Raw genomic sequence first — 13,385 nt, forward strand, 5'->3', positions numbered from 1 at the left:
TGCAATTAACAAATCAGACCTATTTAAACTGCTCAACAAAACTAATGTAAATAAATCTAAATTCAAAACAAAATGCAGCTTGACTTGACATGACTACTGCAGCCTCAAAGCACAGAATTCAAGCACATACTTGCCAATCAGGTATTGTCTCAGGCATGACTGATACAATTATTCCAGAGCTTGATTAGTTGAACACAGCAAATACAGCTGGGGCTGGTTGAGTGTCATGTTTGATTGCATGTTAGAAACATGGCTAAGTTAAAAACAAATGTTAAACAAATTAGGATATCATTAACTTTCACAAAAAAGGAAAATTATGCAATATCATAGCAAAGACACTGGATACTCCTAGAGACACAGCTGGAAGCATAGTTCACAAGTTCAAAGTTTACAAAAGAACAGTGACTACTACCTGGATGTGGCAGAAAGAAGAAGCTATCAAGGGCTGCAACATGATTTCTGAAGAGGTATAAGCATCTTTGAGTGACTACAAAAGACAGCAGCAAAAGGTTTCAGTTTGTACAATAAAGCGCCAACTTAATGTTAAAGGTTTCGATGCCAGGACACACTATGTACTCCATTGCTGACGCAAAACCACAAGAAAAATCAGCTCCAGTTTGCTCAAAACCAAATAAATAAACCACAGAAGTTTTGAGATTCTGTTCTGTGGAACTCTTCGGGCCTCTGAGTCAGCATTATGTCTGAAGGAACAAGTATTAAGCATATTTTAAAAGGTACTCGTTGCTTACAGTTTAGCATGGTGGAGGCTAACAGAGGGTTGAATAATTTTGAGTGTAACTGTAGAAAGGAGTGATTTCAAACACTGTCAAGGACTTCTGCACGCTGATGATGAAAATCCTGTGCATTTCTCCTTGTGCTGATATGTGACATACTCTCATACATATACAATCCCTGCTATGCCAGAGGATGTTTGTTCTAAATGACTACTAATTACTAATGTTTTTGTGAGTAGGAAATCCAGATTCCTTTGAGTTTCAAACATGGTGGTGGTGTTTTTGTGGTCTTCTTTGTTTCCATCTCTTCACCTCATAACATCAGACTGCCTCTTCATTCTCCAGTATCATCCCACACCCATAATGTGCTATGTTGTGGGTGTTTTGCTGGTATATTTTTACGAATGCTGACATAGGTTTTCTGAGTCAGAACCGAAGTATGTCTTCTTCCTGTACCATAAGTCACACAATTCCTGAGGCCCTTCAAACAAGGAACTGATGAGCTGCTGCTGCTGCTGGGGTCTCGGTGGTCAATCTGCCCTCTAGCCTGAGCTGAGGTCAGCAGGGAGAGAGGGTGATGTGGTTGCCACTCATGAAAACATAAAGACATTTTCTTCAGATCTATTATCACACTTCTGTTGCTTGTTGCAGTACAACTTTGGTGCAAAATCAGTGACAGCCTTGGTGGTTTATCACTATAGTTGTGGCATTTTAAGATTTTCTCAGTTAGAAAGGGTAGTAGTTAATTAGAGTACCCTTCCTAATTATTATGCCGGTGTAGTTGCAAATTACCAAACTATTTTTTTCTTGATCAGATGAAACTGAAGAGCTATAAAGTTCATTACTGTTTTAACAGTAAAATGGTAGAACTGTTAGGTCTCCACCAAATCCAGAAAGATTTATATGTTCTTTTATATATCTAGTCTGTCTGGCCAGCAAGGGTAAAATGTATATAATAAATGGCTTCCTTTTTAGAGCTTTTTACAACTTGCCTCACTCACATGCCAATGATAGCAATCTACAATGCAAGATGCTGGCCTTAGCCACGACATGAGAACATCAGGAGCTTTACTGTATTACTAAACTGCATAGTGCCGTAATTCATATTCATCACTCAATACAGGAAAATGACTGATCTGCCCCAAATTCATTCTACAGCATGCCAATAAACCCAGGCACTTAGCAAGATCCAGAAGCCATTTTCACAAATGAATTGTCTGCAGAATTAGCCCCAGATATTGTCCAAAATTGCTCTTTCTCACATGGCACACAATGGGAGATTGCTCATGTCAGACACATTCTCACTTGTGAAAATAGTTTTGTTATGGCAAGGGGTAGTTCCTGGTTCCTGGTAGTAGAGTGTGAGGATGGCACATTGTCACATAAAGAGTACACTGTAGAAATCTCACTGTTTTGTTTACAGCACACTGTAAACAAGCAGCACCAGTTGGATGATTAGAAACCATGTACTATGTATATAAGGCTGCTTTTCTGAAAGGAAGAAGTGCATCACAAGACTAGAAAGGATGGTACATTGTTACTTTCTGGTCTTTAACTGAGCAGAAACCGCTTGCTTGTGAATTCTTCAGAAAATTACGTGCTGTATTCACACTTATAGGACATTACTCAGACGTTGTAATAAGGAGCTGGTGAGCTAATGTCTGTGTGTCATTCTCACCTCTTGGTAGAGATGCATTGATGGACCAGTTTCAAGCTTGATTGGTGACTAGCTGATCCGTCTGAGAAACCGATTCTGTGAAACTGAAGCAGGACATAAGGTGCTGAAAAATTGCAATGAATGCATCTCTAACTTTAGGTCATATAGAACATATAGACCTAAAATGTAATACAGTGAATAAGATTTAATATTTAGTTACAAATCATTTGCTTGCAATGAATGCATCACCTTTTGTTGTTACTCATGGTTACTCCCTTCAGTTTCCTCTTTGACAAAAAAAGGGGAGAATGCATAAAATGCATTTTCTATAGGGTTTTAGTCTGGAGACTGGCTTGTTTAGTTTAAAACTTTCCACTTCCTGTCCCTGATGAACTTTTTTGTTATTTTGGCAGTGTGTTTTGGGTCCTTATCTTGCTGCATGATAAATGGTCTCCCAATCAGTTTGGTTGCATTTTTCTTTAAATTGCGAGATAAAATGTTCCACAGACTTCTGAGTTTATTTTGGTGATGACATCATGTGCTACATCATCATTGAAGATTATTGAACCTGTCGCAGAAGAAGTCATGAAAGCCCATGACATGACTTCACCTGTGTTTGAAAGATGAGCGTGAGTGCGTGTTTGGGAACATGAGAATTTTTCTGTTTTCAAACTTTTGCCTTTCCATCCCTTTGGTAAAGGTTCACTTTTGTGTCATTAGTCCTTAAAACTTTGTCTAAAAATCTGAATGAGGCTCATTTGTGTACTTTTTGCTAACTTCCAGCCTGGCCTTCCTATTCTTCTTACTAATGAGTAGTTTGCATCTTCTGGTGTAGCCTCTGTACTTTTCTTAAGTCTTCTGCCAACAGTAGATTGTGATATCTTCACTCCTGTCCTATGTTGGTTGTTTCTCATGTCACTAACAGTTTGTTTTAGGGTCTTTCTTTACAGCCCTTAGTTTCTGTCGTCAACTGCTGTTGTCTTCCTTAGTCTACCAGTTCAAGGTCTGTTACTTAGTACACCGACACTCTTAGCTTCACAGGTGCTTGTTGTTCACCAATAGACGGTTCTTTGGTTTTCATGTTTGTTACACCTTTTAATTATAAATGGAAGGAACTGGCCTCACAGTTCCAATGCTTTTGGAGAGTAGTGTATATCTAGTGACAACAAAGACAAGCAATTCTACAGCAGAGAGATGGCCTAAATCCACACAAGAATTGTGTTCTACAAGGTGCCTGTAATAACCTACCTATGTGTTCCTTACTGTTGAGTTAGTGGCTCTAACAAACATTTTAGTAAATATGTATTTACTTAGGTGGTTTTAAAATGACTGTGACTGTGTTGTGTAGGTTGAGGGGGGTTATAAATATACCAAAAACAGACAAATTCATGCAAATGCAGAGTGGAATGCATAAGAAACATCATCTTTGGGTCACTAAGAATCAAACTAATTTACTACCAAATTTATTACAGTAAAACAGATGTTTTTGTGAGAAAAGTGAACAACAAAAAGTAGATTATGTAACTCATGAAAATGTAAAAACAGGTAGCATATGCTGTGAACCTTTTTCACACTCAAGTGTGCATGTATTCGTCTATGTGGGCTTGCATATGTCATGTTGTTTCTAAGAAAGATGTTGGTGGTAAGTTACACGCAGGGCTAAAAAGCTTCTGACAGGCAGAGGTGTGATAGTACCATGACCACACAAACACATACTTAAGCACGTCATCTTTCTGCACTCACCAATAAATATCGAAACATCAATCAGCTTCTGTAGTTGCAGCCTGATCAGTCAAGCAGTCAAGCAGCACATCCAGCATTCAGAATGTCTGTGAAGATCCTGTCCGTCACTCTCCTTCTGCTCTGTGCATGTCTGTGCTTCCAGTCCTCTGCAGGAAACCGTAAGTACAAAATTATTTCCACAATATACATATTATGCCAATACTTTTAAAAAATATAATAATAATTGATAATTGCACAGTAATTATACACTAGACTGAATGCTGGTCTAACGATGTCATATTTTCAGACTCTCCTCGATACCATGACACATATTCTTATGTACAGCTATTCCATTTATTTTTTAGAAAAAGTTTGAAAGCAGTCATCTCATGAGAGATGGATTTAAAAAAAATAGAAAGTACGATTAGACAATGCATTAAAAACTCAATTTAAAAATAAGATCATTAACTTTAACATAATTTGTCTGAAACTGCTTACATTTAAGAGTATTTCAATTAAAAAGAGTATGTACTTCTCTTTTAGGTCGGCACCCAACCAGTGTGGTCCCTTTGTGCTGCACTAAGGTCTCCTCTGTTGATATCAGTGCACAAATAACTGGAAGATCCAGCATCCAAAAGGCCAAAGGACAATGTGTGCATGCTATAATGTAAGTTTGCACATAGTCTCTGACATATACAAAAACACAAACACAGAATTATATTTTTCAACAACTGTTTTTCAGTTTCCACATTAAGGATGGAAAGGTTTGCGTCGATCCCACAGCTGAATGGGCCCAGAAATGTAAGTTACGAATAATAAAAGGCACACACACACTCAAACAGACATTTGACTGTCACTTGACCTGACCTGTCTTTCTCTGTCCCCTAGTCATACAATGAGTAATGAAGCAACGCTGCCTGTTGAAATATTTTCCTGCGGCTATCAAGAACCTCCAATTCAGACATATGTACATAACAACTATATGTCTTGTACAGAAACGATAATACGATAATAAACGATAATAAATTATAATGTACCTACCTAATATACTATGCCTCTAACTGACTTAAATTTGTATCTGTATTTGATAAAATAGGTTAATAAATATATTTTTGACTATTTTGTATTCCATCTTCATATCTTCACCTCCATCTTCACCCATAAAATGATCTGCTGTTTTGGACTAAGAAAGACATTGTGAATAAAGAAGGTGACACATCCTTCCCCCACTCAACTCACAAAAAGGTGACTCTCTTAGTTATGCTGCTGCAGACTTAAACTGTTGGGAGACCTTCCTGATACACTGAGCTCCTCTCCTCTGCCCTCTCTGACCATTTATATGCCACTAGTGCAAGCCATTAACTCGATCTCAAGCTGTTGATCTTTTTCCTGTGTGCAGTTACTGGCCCTACCACAGTGTGTTGGCGGGCAGAAAATAGATTATCTTGTCTTTATGATGACCACTGAATAACTATCAAAATCTAAATATGGCAGTATATTTTATAGAAAGGCTGATAAAAATGTTAAAGTTTTTGTGATGTTCTTTGGTCTAATCTCTGTAATAACATCAGTGAAACCCTCAATGTTTTGCTGAGTCTTAATGTCATTTCTGGTTCCACAATTTGTCACCAATAGTCTGACTGAATAACCTATGAGGAAAGCTCACTTTGTTATTGTATTATCTTTTGTATACATATAGGACTTACTTGTGAGAACTGAAACAATTTGAGAGAAAAAAACCTAACAATTCCATAAATAAACATGATTATTTAAAGCATGGTACTGTCTAATATATAGATCATCAAGATACACATAATAAATATAATAAATATATGAGTGTTGGCTTTCATTCGGGCTGCAGAGCAGATGAAAATTCTAAAACAATGACACAGGTGAAATGTTTAACCCTGAATTTTGAACGACACTTTCATGACATCTAGTGGATTCTGCTTCTATGAAGCAACTGTAAACAACTAAACTGGATTGTTGTATGTGCTTATAAGAACTGATTCCCTATCTCCAGTTAGGAAAATGTAAACTTGATTACAATCCAGCATTAGCACAGACAAACAATAGATGAATAAGCACATTCTGGCAAAAAGGCCTTTCTTTAGGGATGTTTTTACACATCCCCATTTATTTCAAATATCTATATATATATATATATATCAAGACCTCTACACGCAACTCATACTGAGGCATTTGTGCACTCACACAGAGTGAAGAAATTTAAAATCCACTTATTATCTGCAGTAGAACTCATGTAATTTACATATTGAAATGTCACCTGTCTCACGTTTATAATGTACATGCCCATGCACATGTAATGTTAAAACTTAGAACTGTAAAATATCCAACTTCAAACAATCCACCAATAAACATCATTTCTAGTTCTTTCTTTCTTTTTTTATTTAACTATTATTTGTAAGAGCTATTTTATTCATTTTCTGTTAACATCACCCAGAATGCCTGGTTTCACACATACTGATTATACAACCATCGAAAGTTATTTAAATTTTTTTGATGCCATAACTTCTGCTATATGTACTGCACAGAAATATTTGTGTAATAGCCTACAAGTAACAATTTACTAAATGGTGTCCATATTTTTTTACGTACGTTGTCAAATGCTTTCTGCATATTTATGTTAGTAGTTGTATTGTTCGATTTCCAGATGGCAATATTCAACGATAATTAAAATATAAAACACGAGGATTACGTCATCTGTTTTTCAATACCTTACCAGGCCGTACTTGGATCTGAAATGTTTGAAGGGCATACATGTTCAGGCACAGTGGCTGAACACCTGGGTGGAGGGTCATACTGGTAAGAGACTGTGGGGTTTCCAGGCACCTCTTTATAACCTACAGTAAAACAAACAAGAAAATAAAATTTATCAATAAAACATAATCTGGTATCATGAAAATAACAACTAGTATCCATACTGTAAATTATAATAATTCTTTATACATCCAGTCTAGCTGAGAGAAACAGCAACAGTGTATGGGACACAGGACAGAGTTATTTTCATATTTGAATATTAATACTGTAGTTGTGTGTGTGTTCTCCAGTTTTTTATAATGACTGTACTGATCTTTTTAATCTGGAGTTCTGATGACTTACTTGAAAAACCTTAAATAACGGAGTTCAGTGTCTTGACCAAGTATGTATGGACAGGAAAAGTTAGGGACTGAACCATGAACCTCGCAACTGGTTAGATGCTTACTCCATCGCCTAATCACAGCCACCATGATAGCCTGGACTCCCAGTGAGACTCAGATCCAAGTCTGCCATCATGTGTGAAAATGACTAAAATTAAGAATTTATTTAAATTATTACTTTTTTGTTTCTTTCTTACTGTTATACACCAGTGAAATTAAGGAATTATTATCTGAAAATATATAGCAGGCACTGCCCAAACCTAATGGCCTTAACCTACATTTCATCGTTGTCTTCAAACGGGGTCAGAATTGCACATGACTGTGACCACAATGCATTAAGTTTGATTCACAATATGATTCACAATTTTTCATGATTCATAAGTAAATGTCCTCACAAACAGGAGTGTGACAGGTCTATACAGGATTCCTAACAGTCAGCAATCCAATAGTCAGGAAAAACCTTGACTTCATTTTCCAAATGAAATTATGATGAAAGTGGTTCCTATTGGTAAAAGGTTGGTGAATTCTCGGAAAACCCTGTAAATGAGCTGGTCATTCAAAAAAAGAGAGAGAAAAAAAAGAGGAAGATGACTAACCGGAGGGATCACTTCTGCTTTTTCCGTTTTAAATATCCAACGTCTTTGAAGGTCTGTCACTTCATCCAGCTCTCCGGAGACGACCAGCAAAGAAAGACCAACCGAGCTGAACCAACTTTCATTCAGTATTTATTCATTTTATCTCATATTTATCAGCCTTTTTCAAAATGGTCAGCTGTGGAAACATGTTGAAAAGTGTGCTGGTCGCCATTGTCTTGGTGGCTGTGGCGGAGTCTGGATCAACATGTAAGATTTAACTTTTTACAAGTTTTTACCGATGACTTTTGCTCATTTTATCCATTTTAAATTATATGTTAAACTCTTATGTCTTTCCATTCACCTTTAGCTGAGAAACTGGCATCCTGCTGTGAGCAAGTTACCAAACAGGAGATAATGGAGCCGATCTTAGGATACTTGGTCCAGAGCAAATCAGTAAAGCCATGTGTCAATGCTGTCATGTAAGTAATGTTTTTAATGTTTTTAATTTAGCACCTAAAACTGAAAAAATAACTAGAAACTACTTTTTGTTTGCTCATTTTAATTATTTCACTTTATTTTTATGGATTTGCCAAACTTACAAAACTGACATATCTCTAGCATACTATTAACAATTACAATTAATACAGTTAAATATAAGTGCCAGTTTCAGTTTTTTGTTTCATTGCACATTTGCTTTTCAGTTAAACTGATAATACTAAACAATTTAATGGTTAATTGGCTGAGATACCACTTCAGGCTCATGCGAAAAGTTATTTCATGTTCATGTTGCACAAAAGTGATGTATTTTAAGAGTGCATTTTAAGTATTTTAAGTGCTAATGTTGCATCTATTTGTCATTCCTACAGCTTTCAGACAGAAAAAGCTCTTTTCTGTGTTCACCCGAGAGCTCCCTGGGTTCATCGCAAAATTATAGCACTTAAGTGAGTTTCACATTATCTATTCATTATCTATCTCACATATTCTTTTAATCATTCTATCCTTCAATCTCAAACTTACGTTTTTTTTTTTGTCTTTTATTCTCTTCCTCACAGGCAAGAAAAACGTCAGACCATTTCTTCACCTTCAGTCTCCCCATCCGGTGTCTCCCTCCTCTCCATAATCACATCCACCGCTTCTACTTCTCTTCCCTCCTTCTCCTCCTCATCTGAGACGCCTGTTGGTGAAAACATTTCAGATCAAAACGTGTAGGCCTGCATCAACTCTGCCTCCAGCTGAAATCAACATGGATCACGTTTTTTTTAGGAAGTAAACGTGAATAGTCTCACCACTGATAAACTATGTATCAAAGAGCGCTTAAAGAAGAGAATTCTGTTAAATTAGTATTTTATCAATATTTAGTTTCTTAAAATGCATTTGAATGAAAGTATTTATTAGTTTAATTTAACTGACTAGTGAAGTATTTAAGTGTATTTGTCGTAACATAATATATTGTAAAGAACTTCATAAAGTGTCATACTTTTTTATTACTTTGTATCTGGGTTGATAAAGTTCATTTGTTAATGAAATTGCCCAGAGAACATGTTGTGATCCGTTTATTTATTTGAAACGTCATATAAAAAAGATAAAGACAGTGGTCATAAATAAAGGTTGAATGTAATCTTACTTCCAGCCTTTGCTTATCTGTCAGAAATGTTCTTAAAAACAAGACTCTTAGGCTGCACTTTTTTCTAGGTAAAAATCAAACATGAAACGTTCCATGTGGTAGCAGTGGTTAGAGGTCTGGGGGCGGGAAAGAACAATATCATGGTTAGCACATTTATTTGGCACAGATTATAATGTATAATGTCTCATCTATTCACACTCCAACACACTCAAGGATGAGCCTGGCTGAACCGCCAACCCCAAAAGTTGATAGGTGCCCACGCTACCAACTGTGCCACCGCTGTCCTCTTTAATTAAGTTGTTGAATATGCATCTTCAAACATGGTGCACATGGACGTTTTATCATCACGCCATCTCGTCGTTTTATTTTCAGAATTAGAATCAGAATCAGAAGCCTTTATTGTCATTGTACAGAATACAGCGAAATTGTAGCAGCCTTGGAGTGGTGGTACTATAAATCTAAATCTAAGAATGTAAAAGCATACAAATAAAAATTTAAGTAATACTTATAAAAATTGAATAAAATAATTTTTGTCTTCTACAGAACTTCACACTTCACATGGTTGGGTACAAATTTGTACATGCCAAAATAGGAAGCTAACCTCAGCCACTCTATGAACTTCTGGTTCTTTTTTATGTGAAACACCACAGTGGTGTCATATGTAAAGCCCCTGCATCTGGCAGGCTGATTAGGTCCTCCTTCATAGGAAGTTTAATTTTTAAATTAGAACCTTAACCATGGAAAACATTGTGAACAATGTCTGGAGAACCAGGTCCTGACATTATGTGGACTTGTGCCTTCACAAATGCAGCACACAGCAGGAAAAAGTTTGGTGACATACATTTTCATGGTGGTTGCTGTATAGAGAGTGCAGGACATATGACGGGACACATAAAGTACTCAATGGAAACCAATTGTGTTTTGTTTACAGTGCAAGACATGTGATCATGTCTTATGTATATAACTCAGGTTTCAGAAAGGAAAAAAAGAAAAATCCAACAGAAAACACGGTACATATGTCCCATTCTTTCTGGTGTTGTGCTGAACAAATCGACTAAAAGAAAACTCAAGAAAGGCTCACTGTGGATACACTATTACTGGCTGTATTCACACCTGGGTTCACACTGACTTTGTATTATGGGGCTTGCAGAATAAATTCTAGGTAACGTTTGCGTTTTTACATGCAGCTCACCCGGGTAATGTCTGGAGAATTTCAGGATTCCAATGCATGTGTGAAAGCAGTATTGTGTCTTAAATCACCTCATCCACATATGCCTTCATAAAATATACGTAGTACTTCACTCAATAGTTAGTATTAAACTGAGTTTTGAGCACTTCTATATTGGACAGACTAAACATTTGGACACTAAACTAAAATGGCAGAAGGTAAACTTGGTAAACTATTTAGTAAGGTTAGATTTTACACACAGTCATACTGAAGATGACAGGTGTGCTTATACACATCACAAATCCCTTCTATGTGTGATGTTTTGTTTTAAATGAAGAAATAAATTCTTACTGGAAGGTTCAAAGGAATAGAAGATCCTGCTTCTTATGAATTTTAAATTTGGTGATAGTGACTTTGTGGTCTTCTTTGTTTCCACTTCCACTATCCATCTCATAAACTCACACTGCCTCTTCATCTTTATCAACCCACACCCATACTGTTTATGAGTTATGTGGGAGTGTTTTGTCATTTCATTACACAAATGCTGACATCAGTTTGCTGAGTCAGAGCCAACGCATTTTTTTTTCCTGTACCGTAAATCACATGATTTCTGAGGCCCTTCAAGCCAGGAACGGCTGAGCTGCTGCTGAGGTCTTGGTGTTAAATCTGCCAGCAGAGCAGCATGGAGTGAAGGAAAATAAAACTTTACTTTTCTCAAAGACAAAACAAAACAAAAATGAACACAGTTACAGACCAGCAACAGACTTTGAGAAAGGTTTTATCCTTCACAACCTGCCTCCTATGCTAGCATTTGTTTTGGGAAGGCTGTAGGACAGTACTGTTCCAACTGTATCTGGCTGGAGGGAGGAACGGGCAGCAGGACCACTTAGTAAAATATGTAGCAAAGAAAATATTTTTATCAGTTATTTTGTTACATGGCTGATAAAATACATTATAATGCAGTCAGTAAAAATCTAATTAAGATGCTTACACAATTGTTACTCTATTTATTACAGTGCTGAGAGTGGAAAATTAAAACATATGTGTCTAACTTAGCGTCATGAAAATAAGGCAGAATATGATGTGCGTATGCAACTGTGTCAAGTTGTTCCTAAGAAATTAGATATCAGATACTGAAGCACGTCATCTTCCTGCACTAACCAATAAATACTGAAAGATCAATCAGCTTCTGTAGTTGCAGCCTGATCAGTCAAGCAGTCAATCCAGCATTCAGAATGTCCGTGAAGATCCTGTCCGTCACTCTCCTTCTGCTCTGTGCATGTCTGTGCCTCCAGTCCTCTGCAGGAAACCGTAAGTACAAAATTATTTAATTTCTCACTTCAAATAATTACACATTGGTTTACTTATTAACTAGACTAAATGTTGGTCTACTTAAGCAGATTCCCATCTACATTATGACACATATTTTTATGGTTAATTCCTATTCCTGAGTCAAATATAATTTTAAATGATTATTTTATTTTACATACGCTGTTTAAAAGCAGTTGCCAGTGCATTCTACATGGAAAAACATTAAATCTGCAAAAATGCATATTTTTAAATAAAGTTTTACAAATGATTTAAGTGTTTATAACTAAATATTTGTGCAAACTAAAGAATAAAAAAAACATTAAAAACCTTAATACAATAGCTGTTAAGATCATTAACTGGAACCATAGTTTTCTTCTAGATGACAGTGATAACAGGCATTCATAAAAGCATCTCAATAAAAAAAACATCTCTCTCTCTCTCTCTCAGGTCTGCATCCGACCAAAGTCTACCCATGCTGTGCAGGCGTCTCTTCTGATGATATCAGTGCACAGATAACTGGGGAACATGGCATCCAAAAGGCCAGAGGACCATGTGTGGATGCTATAATGTAAGTTTGCACATAGTCATAAACACATATACACAACACAAACACAGAATCATAATTTTCAACAACTGCTTTTCAGTTTCCCCACAAAGGAGGGAAAGGTCTGTGTTGATCCCAGAGCTGAATGGGCCCAGAAATGTAAGTTACCGATAATAAAAGGCACAGACACACATTCAAACAGACATTTGGCTGTCACTTTTATTTATTTACCATAACTACCATTTGCAGATGGGTGGATATAGACATATTTTAGCTGTAACGATGACCTATCTCTCTCTGTTCTCTAGTCATTTCCAAGAATAAGAAGTAACGAAGCATCTTCCTGCTGTTTTTCAAGAACTTCCAGATTGCAGCATGTCCTTCAATGACACAGTTATATATTTTACTGGACACAAGCCCCTATGCTTTAAATTGACAATACCTCCATAAAGCATATCTTTGAGCATGTAATTCAATAATATTATCATTTAATAAAAACATTTCATATGTAATGTATGTTGTTTTGCTTGTTTTGAGGTAATATACTACACAATGAAATAAGTATTCCATTAAACCCCCTATGCGAATCATACATGCTAACCTAACTTAATTAAAGTATGTATACATCCAACTTTACGAATGACACCAAAATCAAGGTCCTGGACTGGCCGTCCCACAGCCAGATTGCAATCATATAGAGAAACTGTAGCAGGAGCGCAAAGTTCAAGGTTAATATCCATACTAAAAAGAACACACACACACAATTTAGATAAACTAGAAAATTTGGTAATGGAAGAATGGCCAATGATCCCTCTAATGAAATGTTCCAACCTAGTTAGAACCTCCCTTAAGAGTTGAGTCAGAAAGTTCACTTCCAACTCAACTGACT

The 13,385-nt window shown here is 36.4% G+C and overlaps 1 protein-coding gene across 1 annotated transcript; it reads left to right on the forward strand.

Annotated features, from left to right (window-relative positions):
• Positions 1 to 4,123: 4,123 nt before the first annotated feature.
• Positions 4,124 to 12,954, forward strand: LOC113164481. Its single transcript, XM_026363805.1, has 10 exons — positions 4,124 to 4,292; positions 4,657 to 4,780; positions 4,856 to 4,914; positions 8,027 to 8,116; positions 8,217 to 8,328; positions 8,902 to 9,025; positions 11,805 to 11,952; positions 12,400 to 12,520; positions 12,597 to 12,655; positions 12,805 to 12,954. Exons 1-10 carry the CDS (start codon positions 4,217 to 4,219, stop codon positions 12,825 to 12,827), a joined length of 936 nt encoding a protein of 311 aa, XP_026219590.1. The 5' UTR covers positions 4,124 to 4,216; the 3' UTR covers positions 12,828 to 12,954.
• The last annotated feature ends 431 nt before the right edge of the window (positions 12,955 to 13,385 follow it).

This window comes from Anabas testudineus, chromosome 2 (assembly GCF_900324465.2).
Source record: "Anabas testudineus chromosome 2, fAnaTes1.2, whole genome shotgun sequence".
Classification (NCBI taxonomy): domain Eukaryota; kingdom Metazoa; phylum Chordata; class Actinopteri; order Anabantiformes; family Anabantidae; genus Anabas; species Anabas testudineus.

What these genes read in the sequence shown, in the direction of transcription:
- LOC113164481 (XM_026363805.1), top strand. Translation starts at nt 4,217, where the DNA reads ATGTCTGTGAAGATCCTGTCCGTCACTCTCCTTCTGCTCTGTGCATGT. An exon ending in CCATGTGTCAATGCTGTCAT is followed by an intron (nt 8,329 to 8,901) that starts GTAAGTAATGTT and finishes TCTTCCTCACAG; the next exon opens with GCAAGAAAAACGTCAGACCA. An exon ending in AGCTGAATGGGCCCAGAAAT is followed by an intron (nt 12,656 to 12,804) that starts GTAAGTTACCGA and finishes TCTGTTCTCTAG; the next exon opens with TCATTTCCAAGAATAAGAAG.